An 18658-nucleotide genomic window follows, 5' to 3' on the forward strand; every position below is an offset into this window, starting at 1 on the left:
TCAGACAGGAGTCCCTGTAGACTATGATGTTTGCAGATGACATTGTGATCTGTAATGAGAGTAGGGAACAGGTGGAGGAGACCCTGGAGAGATGGAGATATGCTCTAGTGAGAAGAGGAATGAAGGTCAGCAGGACTAAGACAGAATATATATGTGTGAATGAGAGGGAGGATAGAGGAATGGTGAGGATACAAGGAGTAGAGGTGGCGAAGGTGGATGAGTTTAAATACTTGGGATCAATAGTTCAGAGTAATGATGAGTGTGGAAGAGAGGTGAAGAAGAGAGTACAGGCTGGATGAAGTGGGTGGAGAAGAGTGTCAGGAGTGATTTGTGATAGACAAGTACCAGTAAAAGTGAAAGGGAAGGTCTGCAAGAGATTAGTGAGACCAGCTATGTTACATGGTTTGGAGACAGTGGCACTGACAAAAAGGCAACAGTTAGAGCTGGATGTGGCAGAGTTAAAGATGTTAAGATTTGCACTGGGTGTGACGAGGGTGGACAGGATCAGGAATAAGTATATTAGAGGGTCAGCCCAGGTTGGAAGGTTTGGAGACAAAGCCAGAGGCGCAAGATTATGTTGGTTTGGACATGTGCTGAGGAGGGATGCTGATTATATTCGGAAAAAGATGCTAAGGATGAAGCTGCCAGGTAACAGGAAAAGAGGAAGGCCTAAGATAAGGTTTATGGATGTGGTGAGAGAGGACATGCAGGTGGTTGGTGTGACAGAGCAATATGCAGAGGACAGGAAGAAATGGAAACAGATGATCTGCTGTGGCGACCCCTAATGGGAAAAGCCGAAAGAAGATGACCTCTACCCTAACATGGTTTAAAACTAAATCCTAGATATGACACAGTGTGTCAGATGGCAAAGACCCTGCTCATACTACCTACCTCTCATAAACAACCTCCGTACTACAGGGCAAGGCTCCCTGGTTCAATATGAAGATGACTCCTCTTTAATCTGCTCAGCTTCAACCATGCCATCTCTACGCACTATTACACAATAGTCTTGCTGTTTCATCAAATCTTTTTTGAACCAATATAATCTTCTATTGAATCCAAACAAACAAAAAAATGTTGACACACGCACTGAATTATTTGGGGTCACCATAGATGATGATCTAAAATTTGATCTTCATATCCAAAATACTATCAAAAAGATTCCTTGTAAAAGTAGGCCTCCTTTACAAAGCATTCCCCCTTCCTCATCCTGCAATCTAGAAATACCTTTGCCTTCTCATATCTATTAACTATCTCCTATGCCACTCCTTTATACACAAATGTCAGCTCCCCCCTTTTAACAGAACTGGAACAATGTTGTATCAAAGTTTGCAATCCATCTTCCAAATAAAAATTGCCATTGCCTAATGCTCAATAAACTAAATTCAGTAATTTTAAACTAGCCTAATGTATACTTTGTTACACTAAAAAATGCCTAGGACTAAAGATAATAATTCTATGGTAATGCTTATCTAAAACTCTCAGGTGCAAAAAAACATATCTTGCTCAAGTCCATAGACCAAACAATAAACATAATGAAGCAATGTATTCCTCATGTGAATTCAAGTGTTAGAATACTCTCCCAGAAGACCTAGAACAAGCCACAAATCCAAAATAATTCAAAGCAAATCATAGGACTCAGCTCTTGGATTCCAAATTATGCCTCTGTCACTCTTCCTGGCTAAACATTACTACCTTTCTGTCCATCTGTCTGTCTGTGTAGGATTTTTATGGTCTTCCTGCATAAACTAAGCTTCTGGGCTTTCTTCAGAAGACTCAGTAGCTTAGCCACTCCTAGAAATTCTTAACAACCTGCTGTCTAATAGTAATATCCTACACATACTCCTTTACAGCTTTTTCAACCTAATGACATTTCTTAATGTTATCTCTGCTACTTCGCAAAACTGAAATGTAACCCAGTGGAATATATCTAGGATGTATTTCATTTCTATTTTGTGTGTGTGTGTGTGTGTACTAATTTTGATATGTGTATACGATATTTAACATTTGCTTTTTTTTTTTTTTTTTATTGCTAAGAATCCAATTACTGGGAAATTGTACTTAGCCAGGTAGAATTTTTTTTTCTCTGATGCCAAAGTAGTATAGTAACCAAGCCCCAAAAGGAGCATGTGTATCCTTGGTCCTACAGTACCTGACTTGTTTGCCTTAGTACTATTTGTCAGCTATTTCTGTCAGGCTGCCAATGGATCCTTCACCATAGGCCACCTAAGAAGAGAGTGGCCCCAGCTGGGAACCTAGATTTTGCCTTAGAAAAATTAATATTACACCCCCCCCCCCAAAAAAAAAAAAACAGCAGCTAGTACATATCAACCGTTCTTTTCCTTTGCTGCAAAAACTTAGATTACAAGTTTCAAAACAAACTATTTCTAATTGGCTGGAACTTGTCATATCAAGAGCCTACTTGAAGAGGTTAGAGCTAATTCCCCTAAGAGCCGAGCTACCACCACAGCATTCATGGGGTGGGGTATTTCGACAGGTCATTACAGAAGCAGCTACATTTTTCAAGAACTACAAGGCTGGACCTGATAAGTGTAGCTAAGGGTATATTTGCCTTATTTTGAGGGGCATACTGAAATCATTATCCAGACTGTAGCCAGTCTCTACTTATTCCTGAGGGGGCAGCTTTGGAAATCCTCCCACTGTTCATGAATACAACAGTGAAACACAGAGAGAACATAATGTAATTATATAGATAATGATGTTAGAGTATGCCCACTGTTGCATTCCTACTTTCCTCCTACCAGCCCATCTTGCTGTGGGGTTACTACTGACTGGGGTGGAGTATCCAACTTCCTTCCCCCCATTCCTCCACCTCATTCTTCTTCCTCACTCTGCCTCCTTTTCTTTTTTTGACTCGGCTCCCTGGGATATCTTAGTCCTGAACTTCACAAGGCAAACAGATTAGAAGAGGTGCTTCTTTAGACGGTTGTAATGCTTTCAGACTCATAGAGGGCAAAAAGAATTAAAGCTGGTGTGAGCAGATGCTGCCTTTTTACCACAACATTCCAAGGGAAGGTATTGTCAGCCTGGCTTGAAGGCAGTGTTGTGCAGCTCTAAAAATCAAGTTGGATGTTTGACTTTGCCTGCATCTTAGATCCCATTGCTCATGACCATCACAGTAAACAAATGCACATAAACATCTACTATTATGATAAGTTACCTATGCAACTGTACTGTTTTTGTGAACATGTATTCTTTTGATAAACATTGTTTAGCCAATTAAAATGGTTTGGAAGAAAAATGCTTACATGCACAGCACAAGTTTTAGTTGCCTTCTTAATGCTATGTCTTTCTGTAACCTGATAAATCTGTTTTCCAGTCCTTATTTACATGTTATGTTAGAAGTACTTAATCATAAAGCAGGAAGGTAGGGTGTGTGGTAGCTTCTCCTGGAAACATTCTCCTTCCTTAGTGCAGCAGTTATAACTGGGGATGCATAACTAGTCATGTTATGATAATACTGAAAGGATGAGAAGGCAGGTGTTAAAAGAGGGCTTCTACCTCCTTTTACAGATACAAACAAGACATGTCAAGCACAAACGTGTATGTAGTTGCTTCAAGGACTGCCTATAATTACAGCTTCACTCATTGCACAAAGTATTACCCAACTGAATGGAAGTTCATGCCTAAACTAAATATTGTGCTAACACTGCTGCATTGGTTGTTGAATGACAATGTTTTGGCATTGGAAGTGATTTAAATACATTCAAAAAATCTAAAGAAATGCTGGCTTGTGATGAAGTGTCCCCACACTGTAATTAAGAGTTAACAGTATCACTTGTTTATTTATGATGCCTCAGCTTATGGTACAAGTGCAGTGATTCAACATGTCATGGCCCTCAGAGGATGAAAGAACAGTTGCATATGCATCAAGAATCCTTTCTGTTGCCAAGAAAAAATAGTCACATATTGAGAAAGAAGCACTGATTTCAATTTTTGGAGTAAAGGCATCCAGTCAATATTTGTGGGATAAAATGTTCAAGTTTGTTGCAGATTACAAAACTTTATTTGCACTGTTTGGGGATCATAAGTGTATACATATAACAGCAGCAGCAAGAATTTAGACATGGGCTGTAATATAATATTTTCAGTCTGTGACTATCAGGTGCAGAGTTTCCAGGAGTCATGGAGGTGCTGGCAGACTGTCTAGACTGCTGTTAAATTTTCAGATAATGTTACATAAGGAGTCACAGAATATGAAGGCTTTGCCTGAAGAACATTTTCATGACATTCCTTTAAAATGGCTTTGGTAGCATGTGTATCTGGAACTAATTCAGAACTGTTAGGTTTTTGTGATGGAGGGCTGGACCCCCCCTCCCCCCGCAACAGTAACTGTTAATCAGCATTTGAAAATGTTTTATAAAAGAATATTCGCACTTTCAGTGGGAAAAGGATGTGCCTTATTGGGAAAGGTACCATTCCTTTTATTGATAAAAAAATGAAATAATCAGAAAAATAGTCTAGTGACCAAACTTGGATGAATGGATTGACAGTGCACTTAAGGCATGTCTGCCATGACAGATGGTATAGAACAGACATGTCCAACCTGCGGCCCTCAGAACTCTTCCATGTAGCCCTTGACCTCTAACTGCAACATTGATGTATGCATGCCCCAAAACACTTTTTTTTGTTTTGTGTTTTTCGCTCTTGTGACCTGTAACTTTAATGTCGGTGTGCACATGCGCCAAAGCACCCTTCTAGTTTTGATTTTTTTGTGCCAAAGAAGGGTCAGTGTGTTTACGCCATTATTTTACACCAAAGAATCAGTGTATGTGTGTTCTCGCTGAAGAAGGACTCGTGTATGGATTTGCTGCCATTGCCTTTGAAAGGGACATCACTTACCTGTGTTAATAGGTAAGTACGGAGTGAGTGAGTGCATGCATGAAAGCAGAATATTTGTGTCTGTGAAAGTAGAAGAAGAGTGTGAGTATGTGTGTGTGTGTGTGTTTATGACAGAGAGAGACACATGCACAAAGAGGCTAACGACGATCAGTCTACCCACTGAACACAAACAAGTCAGCTCACAAGTATATTGTATATTAAAAGTACACTTTCATTAAATTGCGGCTTTCCTAACAGGGTGAGTGTTGTAGTGAATATGAAATCATACCTCCCAACTGTATGGATTTTCAAAGAATATCTGGATTTTTGTCTCATCTTCCAATTTATGTCTTTTGCTTAGGAAATAAAAGTAGTCATCCAAGGTAATACAGTTCCAGGGAGTAAGAATGAGACAGCAGCCTAGGGTTAATGGATCATTAGTGGATAGACTATGTGGGACTTTAGCATATAAAGTTGTATTGTTTTTTCTGACAAACAAAAATGCACCCAGTACTGTTTTGTCATTGGTGGGTTCTAAGCCGTGTTAGATTGGACAACAGTAAGCATAACTTTGGTGGACCATCAATACTGGCAAATCAGGTAGGCACAATGTCATTTTTTGAATGTTGGGGGTTTTAGTGTGTATGTGTGTGCTTATGTGTTGGGAGGGCTGCAACAGTAGATGATTATTAAAGACAGAGACTTACGGACTGTGGAGAATATGTTTCTTTGTTTCAAAACCTGATACTTGGGTACAAGGCATAAGTAGTTTGTTTAAGACATAACTTCTTGCCATTTACAGTGGATGGATATTTACATTTAATGGACAATGCTAGCAGTATGAGTATGGGCCTGTGGGGTTCTGAAGGATGCTAAGTCTACCACTGCCAATGGCTTGTAAAGTGACCTGGGAATGGATATTGGGATGTTACTGAAAAATACAGTAAGTGGGCTTAGAAATATAGTTTAAATAAACAAAGTGCACTTGCAATTTACAGGCCATAATTGAATTTATTTCAGCTAGTCCATATCCTGGTAGATTGTACACCATTAGACTTAATTAGGGAGAGCTGTCATTCTGGGGAAATAAGCAGCCCTAGTTTCTGTGAAAGCACTGTGGTTGTTTACAGGTAGGAAGTTGCAGGATGTGGATGCAATGTGTTATTTATTATTTTTAATGCATTTGTCATTTCAAAGCATGGTTTTCTTTGTTGCAAACGAAGGCAGGATTGAATGAGCCATATAACTGACAATGATGGGAATAGAAACATTATAAGTGATGTATAATGCAACTACAGCTATTTCAATGGTGTCTGTGATGCATAACTATTTTTGGGCCTGTGTCCCACTTTTATTTTTTGCTTTGCCCAGATTTCTTGCTGTTAGGTTGAGAGGTGTGGTTCCATACTAAATCAGAAGGTTGCATTTATCTTGGAAGACTTTTCGGCATAATTATGAGAAACAGAGCCTTTTTAATATCTCTGCTTATTTCCAATATAAACTGCCATGTAACCTTGCAAATAACTTTCTTATTAAGCTACTTTAATTCTTTTGGAATTGACAGGTATGCTTCATTGGTTCGGACGTAAGCATAGAATCCTAATGTGACTTTGATTTCTTGTAGCAGTCTGTGGTTTACTTATGTGGTTTCTGGGTGTGTAATCAATGTAATAGTTTTAAAGATGTTTTCCAAAAATAAATAAATGCATAATAAATAAAAATAATCCTCTCTGCACTTTGAGTTATTAAAGGCTGGGAATTTGTTTTTTTTTCCAAAAGCGAAGGTCAGCATTACAGCTCAGTAAACTGTCAGTCTGTGAATAACTTCTGCACAAATTAAAATGTCTGAATGTCAAATGGCTTTAGATTGGAGGAAAGTTATATGTTTACTCCAGTATGTAGTATGATCTTAGAGAGTTTATGGATTTCTTACTGATTTACTTTTTGCTGAGCAGTTGTTTGTTGATTTATTGATGGTCCTTTTGGTGGTGGGAAATTGCATGGATGAATCCATCTCTATTATTATTTTTTCAGATATTTTGACTTTCAGACAATTTCATTCAATGAGTGTGTGTCATGTGATTACTGAGGTTGCTTATTTTACAAGTAGGGGCTCCTTGTGTGTGTGTGTGTGTGTGTGTGTGTGTGTGTGTGTGTGTGTGTGTGTGTGTGTGTATAAGAGAGAGAGATTTAATATGTATACTGAATATATTTTTGTAAATGGAATTCTTGGTTAAATAGGCCCCTCTTCTCTAGCAAGTAGACTTGAGTAACCAATATTAGATCTTAGCCATCCAGCTAGGAAAGTTTAGCATGTGGATTTTCTATCTGGTTTGATGAAGGCTATGCTACTTACTCAAGGAATACATTTATGGCTCTCCATCCAGTTGTAGTGTTGCTGAACTACATTGATAATGAGAGGAACTTTTTACAAAAGTTGAAGTTTTTGTGTCAAGAACCTCTCCATATAGTGTGGCTTGTTTATGTTGCAATGAAGGCTATGAGCATTTTAAATATAACCAGTATTTTTTTGGTGTAGAGGAATTCTCTTAAGGCAGGATCTTTCTTAGCCCGGAAAGGAAGCCAGTGATGAAATTTATAGGGGCCAGTGAGAGACAGAGGAAAGCAAGAAACTTTTTAGTCTGTTTGGATACCTAAGTGAACTTAGTCCTTTGACCTTTTTTGTCAGAAATGGTTGTAGTCTTTCTTTTGTCAGGGTTGTTTTGCTGAGGAACATGCCAAAAGGGACATTGCGCTCAATAATGGCTCTTGTAAAGGAAGAATACAGGGATGTTATGACCTCCTTGTCTTTGGATGAGATACCCTTACTAATGAAGTGGGCAATGTAAAAAGCCTTCTGTACAACGGAGACAACGTGGTGGTCAAAAGTCAGGTTTCTATCAACCTGGGTGCCCAAGCACCTCATGACTGATTGCATGCTTACAATATTATTATTAATGTGATAATTTGTGGGGACATCACTCTCCTCAAAGAGGATGATTATGCATTTTTTGGCATTTAGCTTGAAGCCATGTTTCTGGCACCAGTTATTTGTTTGGGTGAGACCCTCTTGTAGCTTATTCAGCATTGTTTTATTAAGTCAGTAATGTGAATTCTTTACTTTATTGCAAATTTGTTGGCTTATTTTTGTGGATTATAGTGTTCTAGGACTGCTAATGTTGACATTTTATGCAGTTGGACTGCTGGAGTGGTTTTCCCAGTGAGAAATGCTAATGCTGCAGTGAATATCTGTTTATTTGTAAAAAATATATATATATTAACTAAGATGTTAGAGTTAACTGTTAGATTAGAGAATGAAAATTAGAACGAGAATTAGAATTTTAAGGCAAATATTAGGCATTTATTACATTTATTCATTGTTCAAATGCACCTACAGTACAGCCAGGTGGTCAACTTTGGTCTCCCGCAGCGGCGAAAGAGTTAACTGTCTGATATATTTTATATGTGGCCCCAAGACAATTTCTGTTCTCTCAATGCGGCCCCGGCAAGCCAAAAGGTTGGATACCCCTGGTATAGAAGATGCCTAGTGAAGTACTGTTACACCTAGGGGAATTTTCAAATGGATGTTGGCAAATAGTACACACTGATTTTATTAGACCATTTGTGGACAATTTATTTATTGTAGTGGATGCATACTCAAAATTGACATTATTTGAACATCGGAAATTATATTTCAAGCTTCTGTTAGTCATTTGAGAGGACTTTCCCCTACTTATGGCAAGAGAACCCAGTTTATGTCAGCAGAATTGTTTCATTTTGTTAGGCAGAATGTAATTAATTCATTGCAGTACAGCAGCAGGATACCAAACAGCAAATGGGTCAGCTGAAAGATTTGTACAAGCCTTCAAGGGGAAATAGGAAGAAATTGTCAACCTCCATGTTGAGATTTTGTGACAAAATGTCACTTTTCTCTTACAATACAGAGCAACTTTGGATTGTACTACTGGACAGCCATATGCAGAACTATTCTTGAATAGAATGGGTTTGATGAAACTAAGTCTTAGTGAGACTAAAAGAGTTTTGTAAATTAGGTTTGGAAATTTGTATTGCAGTTTTGTGGCGCTTTTCCCCTTGGCGTCTTCTGAAAGTTTGCCTTGATCTATCCACTTGGACATCACCTCATGTAAATAATTGGAGACATCCCATTTATTTAAATAAAACATTAATTTGCAGTCCAGCCTCTTCAGGATTAAAAAAATGGAAACCATATTCCTTGAGAACTGATCGAGAGTTGCAGAATAACTACACCCACTCAGCTTGTGAACAAAATGCAGCATTTCATTTGAAATGCTTTTGGCAAGCTGACATAAAGTTAAGGTGTCATGCTTAGTAGTTCTAATTAGGCTGTGTAAAACAGAGATAGAGAAAGTCTTTCCACATGAGATAGTTTGAAAGAGTCTTTGAACACTTCTCTATAGATTTATTTTTTCTGTCTTTAAAGTAGTTTAAGGGGCAACCATTCATCTAAGCCTCTCTGCATTTAAAATTGTTGTACTGACCTTTAAAAATCATAACAGAAAGTAAAAAAAAAGATTAACACCATCTTTTGGAATAGAAAGTATTTATATACTACATCCCCTAGTGTGAACTCTTACATTGGTCTGACTTCTATAGAAAATCAGTACATCTGGGAGGAGAAAGGCTAAATCTGAGGACGAAAATCATGGCATTAAGCCTAAATCATTGCATTTGAAAGGTGATGGGAAGAAGTTTGTCAGCCACTGTTTCCTATTGCTCTACTGCATCATTACTCTTGCTACTAGACTGTAGAGAATGCCATGCAGAAGAAAAAATGCCAGTTGGGTGCTTGTACCTTGTGTACTTTCTAGAAATTCAGCTATGCTATAATGTCTCTTATTTCCTTATTTAATTAATACAGGAGGTGGTACATAAATTACGTCAGCTGGAATCCTGATCAGAGTAACAGAGCACTGAGAAACGTATCTCTTACTGTCCCTTATTTTTGTCTCATATATTTGGTCTATTCTGGTAAATCACTGAGGATTGCAATCACTAAATAAGGACTGTATTTCATACTTCACATCCATCATAAAATGCATGGCAGTATAAAACCATTATTCTAGCAACTTTCTAAGTATGTAAGAGCAGTATTTCAAATGTGATCCTGATTTTTGGAATTTGTCCATCTCTCCCAACTGTTGTGATTTAGGTGTATTATTTTGGCCCTCAGATCTAGCCTTGGTCTTCCTAGAGTGATTTTATACATAAAGTTGTACCTGTGCATACTTTATTAAATAAATAAAACATGTACAAAGATTGTATACAGACCTTCTGTTATGAAAAATACAAAAGTGCTCCTATTTCTTATCTTGTGTTTCTTAATGTGCAAAGGTGGAGCTATCCTAACTAAGGAAATGGTATTACATGGCTGTTTGCCTCAATGAGCAGGGACAAAGGCCCAAAGTCAAGGAAGCATTAGGAAAGTTGGAAGAACAATACTGTATATTCATATACATTTTCTGACCATTCAGAAGTGTCAAAATACATTGGTATAGCATTATTTAATAGCCATGATGCCATTTTGTCAAAAAAGTTGACATTTTGCAAAAGTAGAGAATAATAATAATTTTGGAAGCAAAATCAGATAATATTACTGAAACTTTCAGTGTTTGTGTAAATGAATGGTGCTATGCCGATTAACAACCCTGCACCTCCCCTTTAATAACCAAACACATTTATTCAGGATTAGGCTATCTGTAAATCTCAACTGTGCTGTCACCCATGTGTACTCAAATTGGTTTAGCCTACTTTTGCCTAGTAACAGTTGCCATCTCATAGGTTCATAGGTGTGTACTAAGCTAATGGCCCTGGAGTCTTTACAAGCCTAGCCCATAGAAGTGTCCTGGCATCGTACCGCCAAACGTTAGTTCCCAGTGCCTCTGTCAAAAAGAGCCAATGGAGTGATCCCTGGGGTGAACTTTCTATTTTCCCATCCACTCATCAAGATTTCTGTTGAAGAGGTCCAGTGAGGTGCTCTGCTTGACACGTATGGGAAGTCTATTCCAGAGCATGGGCAGTCTTTCGGTTATGAACCTGTCCCTCCACCATGTTCTGTTGATTGTGGTAATGAGGTAGAGGTGTCTGGAGCGTGTGGTGCGGAGGGATTGGGATTTCTTTAGATGTAGCATTTTTAACAGATCTGTGTCAGACGTGGCTTTGTAAATCAAGCATTGATCACCTCCTAGTAGATGATATGAGACAGAATAGCTGGAGTTTTTTTTTTTTTTTTTTTGAATCTGTGAAGGACATGTGTTTAAGGCCTAGGATCCTCTTCGTGAGGTACTTTTGTGGCCTTTCCAGCTGTTGCATATGTCTAGTGAGGTACATGCCAAATGGAGGATTATACTCAATGATTGGCCTAATGAGGGAAGAGTAGAGAGAGGTGATGACCTCTTTCTTCCTGCATGCAAAACTCTTAGTAATGAGATGTGCCACATAGAAGGACTTTCTGACCACAGTGGCAATGTGGTGGTCGAAGGAGAGGTTGCTGTCAACCTGTATCCCCAGATCTCTTATAACGCCTTCAGTGTTCAGTGGACACCCATCGATGTGATAATTTGTGGGAACTGAGTTTTTCCCAAAGGGGATGACAACGTATTTTTTGGCATTAAGCTTAAGGACATGGTTTTGACACCAGTCATTGGTCTCAGTGAGGCCTTTCTGTAGGATATCACTTGGGGAGTTAATAATTGCTCCCAGCTTGCAGTTGTCTGCGAACTTGGTCAGCAAGAGTCCCTCTGTGTTGGTATGGACTTCTGAGAAGTAGATGCCAAATAGGAGAGGACCCAGGACCGATCCCTGTGCTTGGCAGTCTGACTTGGAGTCCGCTACTTTCACACTGTGTATTCTATCTGTGAGCCAATTTGCAAGCCACCTAGTGATATAGGGGTGGATGCCTAGCTTGGTGAGTTTATCAGTAATTTCTGAGTGGGGAATGCTATCAAAGGTCTTGACCAGATAGAGGTAAGCTTTTACAAAACCATATTGCATGGGATCTAGAGTTTGGAGATTCCCTATATCCTTGTTAATTAGGTCCATGATGATGCGCTCCATAGCCTTACATATCAGATTAGTCAGGCTAATGGGGCGATAATTCCCAGGGTCTGTAGTCGCTCCCCCTTTCTGGAGAGGGATGACTATAGCAGTGCACCATTCGGTAGGGACAAAGCTTGAGGCGAGGCTGTGATTGAACAGGGCACACAGATGTGGTGCCAGTTCACTTTGTAGTTCATGTAGAACACATCCAGGGATATTGTCGGGTCCCATGGAAGCTGTATTCTTGACATTGGACAATGCAGCTTTAATCTGTGCTACAGTAATGCTGGGTGCTTGGCATTCCTCCAGTATTGTGATTGGTCCTTTGGGGGGAGGTTAAAGTTGGCACTGAATCTGTTGGCCAGTATGCTGGCAATATCTGTTGGCTCAGTATAGGAGGTACCATTGTGCAGTAACTCAGAGCAAACCTGGGTATTGCCGTGGAGATTCCTAATATAACTATAGAAGGCTTTGTGGTTGTTTTTAGTGTCTCCCGCACTTTTGCAGAAGAAGGCTTTAGAGGTTTTGATGAGGGATCTCAACTTTTGAAGCTAATAAGGGCATTTTTCCAGGCTTGGGACTTTGCCTTTTTCTGCAACAGTTTCTTCCTTCTGTTGTAGAGTTTATTAATGGCAGGAGACCACCAGACTGGCTTCCTTTTTTTGGAGGAGAGCGTCTTGGTTTTGTTGGGTATGGCTAGTTCCATGCATTTATGTATGTGTTCGTACAGTGCATTAGTGTATAATTCAGCAGTCATGCATCTGTTTTCCATTGACATGGGTGCCGTGAAGTTAGCCACCTCTGTTTTTAGGAGCCCAAAGTCAGCTTTGGTGAAGTTTTTCATGGTGGTTACCTTTGTGGGGGGGGGGGGGGATATGGATTTCCATAGTGATTAGTTTGTGGTCAGATCTAACCAGGGAGGAATTGACTATTGGTGTAGAGCAACTGTTGCCCATGTTAATAATAAACCAGGTCAAGGATGTTGCTTCCTCTAGTGGGGGTAAGAATGAGCTGGTCCAGGCCATTGGAATTAATGAATTCTAGGAAGCGTTGGGCCAGTATATTGGTGCATGAGCAGTTTTCCCAGTTGATGGAGGGGTAGTTGAAGTCACCTAGTATGACAGTGTTGGGTTGGACCCTAATAGTTTCCAGGGTGCTAAGGAATGTGGAGTGAGAGTCTTGGGACATTGTTGGGGACCTATAGCAGGCTGCGACCTGAATCTCCATCTTACCCAATGTTAGTTGTACCTGAAGTACCTCAGATGCATTATGCTGGGCTACTAGTCTGGGGGTGTGCATATCCTTTATGAATATGGAGACCACTACTTTTGGAGCTTTGGTCCATGTTCTGGGGCCGAAAGGTGTGGAATGAGTTGTAGCCTGGTAGTGCAGGGGTGCTTTCTGCTGCTTTAAACAAGGTCTGTGTTACAGCACAATTGTCGATGTTCTCCATTTTGAGGAGTGCTTCGCATCTTGAGATTTACACTTCTAGTCTTGAGCAGCATGACCCTTAGAATGACACCAGAAACTTAGCCAATTGTTGGTCAATCATTTTCTGCTTGTACTGCGGTATCATTCTGGGCGACGGCAGGATGCTGCTCAGGGCTAGGGTCATACCTGCCTGGGCCACACAATCCGAGAGCTCCTCCATGTCTTTTCATGTAGTCCAGGGAGGTGCGTCTCAGGTCATTCACACCCACATGGACAGTGACAGAGTCATACTTGTACTTGTTGTGGAGTAACTTGAGTGTGTGTTTTGTGTCAGATTCTGGTACCTAATAGCTGACTGTTACCTTCTCCTTATTCAACCTAGTGAGTGCGACATCAGTGTGCCTCATTATCGAGTCACCTATGATTAGTGTATTGGGCAATCTGTTTTGCCTTAGGGGCTTAGGTTGAGGGGCACACTGTGTAGGTGAGCTGTGTGTATTGTGGTTTGTGCTGTGTTGTGGTGGTTGAGTGCGTTTCTGCCTTGGAGGTCTCTGCTGTTTGGGTGGATTTCTTTTGAGAGCCTCCGCAAAGGTGGAAGTGTGGTTTGTGTTTTTATGAGAGAACTGTGATGGCGAGTGTTCTGGAGGGCTATGTGTTGCATGTGTTGACCTTCTCCTCTTGACCAGCTATTCCGTTTTTTTCTTGAGAGTGCATGGCTTTCAATTTGGATATTTAAGTGCATCTCTCACAAGGCACAAAACAAGCACCTTCTCATAATATGTGGGACATACCTCTAGGGCAGCCACCTTTTCAAATGCCTCAAATGGGACATTTTTTCGAGAAATGTGAGATTTTGCGGGACAGACCATATCCACAGTCAGTGGAAACGACTGAACTTCATTTTTTTTTTTGCCAAATTTTATTTATTTATTTATTGATGTTTGTTAACCGGGTTAGTCCAGCTAGGCTTGTGGCCCTTTTTCAGTGGAGACCCGAGGAGAAAAGCTCCAATACATAGTATAAAAATTACAGAAAGTCACAACTTTACAATAAAAATGTTACATAGTACAAAAATTACAGAAAGTCACAACTTTACAATAAAAAAAATGTTACATTTGTTTTTAGATATCATTTTGAAAATAAATGTAAGATAAGCAAGAGGCTTGCATGCATAACATTTTTAAGAAGGATGTACAGACAAAACTGATTAGCTTTGTTAAAGAAAAGTTGATCTAGGTGGAAGTTTCTTAGTCTATGTTCAGTTAGAAATCCTTATACATTACAAGTAATGGATGTTAGGTCAGCTTTGGCAGTAAGATGAAAATAACTCGTACTAGGTGGTAGTGATTTTGTGAAGGTTCAGTTTGAAATCATTATACATGGAGGTTTCTGATTGAATTAGAATAATTTGAGTGGATTATTGTGGAAATAGAGTACAGTTGATTAGCCTGGTATAGTATTTGAGTAGGTATAATGCATAAGAGTTCACAAATGTCTAGCTTGACGGAGTGTATAATATACTGGGAGGGAGAATGGATAGAAAATGAAACTAGAGAGATTGGATTTAGTATTGTGGGATCGAGTGCTGGTCCTATATCTTTTTAAAAGAGGGGTGAGGAATAAAAGCTTGTTATTGTAGCATGTGAGCTGATTATGCCGTTTCATGTAACATTTGAGTGTTTTAGATACAAAACAACTGTTTTATGCAGCTTAAAAGTAAATTTTGCCCGAAAATCTCATAAAGGACGTTTGATGTTTTTTAGATTTTTATTTTCGCTGGACACTACTGCATAGGGACTGTCCTGCGCAAAGAGGGACTGTGGTAACCCTACAGTACAGTACCTCTCAACTGTCCCTGATTTTGACTCAGATTTAGTTCTGTCCCTCTTAATCCCCCTAAAACGGATGACTTTTGGATAAAATTTAGCAAATTGCACTTAAACAATGACAATAATTAGTTACAGACGTATTTTACTTCAGGAAATGTACATTAATTTTCTTTTATTCTGTCAATTAATATTTTAAAAGTGCCCTTGGTTATTTCTACATTTGTCCCTGCCTGATTGAGAACTATGTGGGGTGCACTTCAAATCGCCACCTCTTGCAAAGCCCGTCTCAGTCTGCATGTGCGTTTTCTAACTGAAGTGTGAGTAAGAATTTGAGTTATTTTGGCAGACCTTTCCGTGGTTTAGACAGGTGAGGCAATCTAAGCAGATAACTGTTAATCATACCTCTGAACTGTCCAAATGCAGAATGCCCAAGTATTTGCCTCATATTTTTGGTCTATTCATCATAAAAACTGTGGCTTGCTGGATGTTTTATGGTAAATCCGTGAGGACAGAATTCACTAAATAATGACAGACATCTGAGTTTCATACTTCATTTTCACCAGAAAATACATGGTAACACACTAGACATCTTATTCTATCAACTTTCTACGTTCATAACAGCAATATTTAAAACGTGTCCCTATTTTAGAGGCTTTGTCCAGTCGTTTTATGCTAAAAGGTTGAGAGCTATGCTACAAATGTGCACAGAAGTCAGTAATGTCGGACTCCGTACTACAACGAGAAAAACTGCTACCGCTGTGTGTAAAGAAAAGCTTCTCTATTTTTTTATTATCTTTTATAGGTGGGGGTACGGCATGTCGTCACACGCTACAGAGGTAGGTCGGGGAGCTGAGCTCTGCTTTACATAATTACACGGCTGCTGCTGCTGTTCCTGTAACGTGGGTTGTTCTGCCTTGTAACAGCTGAGTTCTCTTTGGTCAGGATGGTACACCCTTATTACCTTAGCAGATCGTTTTGTATGTTCAAACCCATAACACGGAAGCGCGCGCGCGCGCGCGTGTGTGTGTGTGTGTTGGGGGGAGGGGCAGTCGTTGGACAACCCCCCCCCCCCTTCCCAAACCATAAGCTTTTTTGTTAAGTAATAAATCAGTGGCAGCGAGAACGCACTCATTCTTGTTGAACCAACTTTGTTGGAAACAAGGTTCATATTAAATTCCTTCACACTTGTATTTCTGCAGTAAGACTTTTTCAATTAGCTACTGGTTAATGTTGCAATATGATTTTAGCAGCTCTGTATAAACAAGGCTTTCAGTGGAATGGCTGTCGTCATACCATTAGAAAATATTCAGCCATATGACAACAGATTTGCCAGAAAGGTTTCCACAATTCCTAACGTGGTTCACAGTGCTTTGAAGTAAATTACTATTTTTTGTGTATTTGGGGGTGGTATGGAGCATGCGCTGCAGAAAGCAACAAGTGGCTTGTTTCATACACAAGGAAGTCTATGGGCTTGTTAGTGTTAGAAAGAGGAACTGCAGAGCATGGTCGTACGTGACGTCACAGCTCCAGCCAGGTGGCATTCCGACTGGAGAGAGAGCGTAGTCACAATCAGAATTCAGAATTAGAATTCCGAGTCAGAATGTAAGGCGTGCATGCTGCAAATGTGAAGCCTGCAACAGACCACTAATTCTCGCATATTTGCATCGTCTTGAGTATCGAGCACGGTGGGCAAATTGTTTGCAGTGTGTTGTGGCGGTACTCTAGGAAGTTCTGAAAAAGCAACAAGCAAAGAACTAGCAGGAGTAAGCAAACAGACAACATGTCTTCTGCACAAGTGTCTTCTAGGAGGCAGTCGTGCTATTTATGCGATCTTCCTCGCATGCCATGGGCTATGATTTGGGATTTTACAGAACCTGTTTGCAGGGGTTGTGTAAATTATGAAGGTGCTGACCGGATAGAGTTTGTTATTGAAACGGCCCGACAGCTGAAAAGAGCTCATGGTTTCCAAGATGGGAGATCCCCAGGTCCTCCTCCGCCGCCGGCAGTAAAGACTCAGGCTGGTATTTCATCTAAAGAAACGACTCAGTTAAACCATGTCGATGGCTCCTCTAAAGCACCTCAGCCAAGCTTGGATCGGTATGCTCTGAATACGGAGAGGTCCAGGTTCGATTACACTGCCATGAATACTCACACTAGCAGACTTCCTAATGGTTTGAGTGGTCCAAATGGTTTCCCCAAAGCGGAGGATGGCCCTCCTGAATTGAATCGACAGAGTCCCAATTCTCGGAGGACTCACGGGCTTGTTCCTATTCCCACAAATCAGATGACCGTTCCTCCAAATCTGCTGCCTCAGACTATGTTGAACGGTCCTAACACGCCCGCCACCATCCCACCGCATGGGTTTACTGGTCGGCCACCACCTCCAGCCAGCTTGGCAGCTTCCACGTCCCTTGCTGCACAGTCTCTGGCCGATGTTGGAAAGAGACCTGGTTCGGTTTCCAGCTCGGACCAGGAGAGGGAACTGAAGGAAAAGCAGCGCAATGCAGAGGCTTTGGCTGAACTAAGTGAAAGTTTGAGAAACCGATCAGAAGAGTGGGCAAACAAACCGAAAATGGTGAGGGAGACTCTGATCACACTTTCTAGCTGCACACCATTTGATATTAGGTTTAAAAAAGACCATTCACTAACAGGCAGAGTTTTTGCTTTTGATGCCATATCTAAACCTGGCATGGACTATGAACTTAAAATTTTCATAGAGTACCCTAGTGGATCTGTCAATGTTTTTTCCAGTGCATCTGGGGTGGCTAAGCAAATGTACCAGGACTGCATGAAAGATTTTGGGAGAGGCCTTTCATCTGGCTTTAAATATTTAGAGTATGAAAAGAAACATGGATCAGGAGATTGGCGGCTACTTGGGGATTTGCTGCCAGAATCTGTTCGTTTCTTTAAAGAAGCAACTGGACCTGATATGTTACCACAGCCTTACCTTGATGCAAGCTGCCCAATGTTGCCAACTAATTTGGTCAGTATCCCTCGTGCCTTGCCATCAACAAATGCTCCAAGGTCTGGTGTTCGTAAAAGGAAAGCTTCTCCAGACCCAGATTCTGCAGAAGGAAGCATGAAATTGACCGAGGAACAACAGAGACAGCAGTGGATGGCAAGCCAAAGTGAAGCCCTGAAGTTAACAATGTCATCAGGTGCATTTGGAACTGCACATGGAGGCCCTCCTCCTCTTGGGCCCAATCATCCCCCTCATTCCAACAGGACCACCCCTCCCGAATCAGCACCTCAAAATGGACAATCTCCTATGGCTGCCCTTATGTCAGTAGCTGATACCCTGGGTAATGCACATTCACCAAAAGATGGAAGCTCTGTCCATTCCACAACTTCTACCAGACGTAACAGCAGCAGCCCAGTCTCTCCGGCATCTGTGCCTAGCCAGCGTCGTTTGGCATCTCGCAATGGAGATATGAACCTTCCAGTGGCACCCCCTCCTCAAAACACTCATCCTGGTATGG

The 18658-nt window shown here is 40.5% G+C and overlaps 2 protein-coding genes across 2 annotated transcripts in view; both read left to right on the top strand.

Annotated features, from left to right (window-relative positions):
* KIAA0586 (KIAA0586 ortholog) overlaps positions 1-18658 on the top strand; it is a 4394667-nt gene that overhangs the window by 781288 nt on the left and 3594721 nt on the right. The window lies entirely within an intron of this gene.
* Positions 16320-18658, top strand: part of IRF2BPL (interferon regulatory factor 2 binding protein like) — a 3284-nt gene continuing 945 nt past the window's right edge. Inside the window, exon 1 of the mRNA XM_044074451.1 lies at positions 16320-18658. This exon is cut by the window's right edge and continues 945 nt beyond it. Coding sequence (XP_043930386.1) covers positions 16960-18658 — 1699 coding nt within the window. The 5' untranslated portion in view covers positions 16320-16959.

Source organism: Protopterus annectens, chromosome 6.part0 (genome assembly GCF_019279795.1).
Source record: "Protopterus annectens isolate FY-2018-M chromosome 6.part0, PAN1.0, whole genome shotgun sequence".
Classification (NCBI taxonomy): Eukaryota; Metazoa; Chordata; order Ceratodontiformes; family Protopteridae; genus Protopterus; species Protopterus annectens.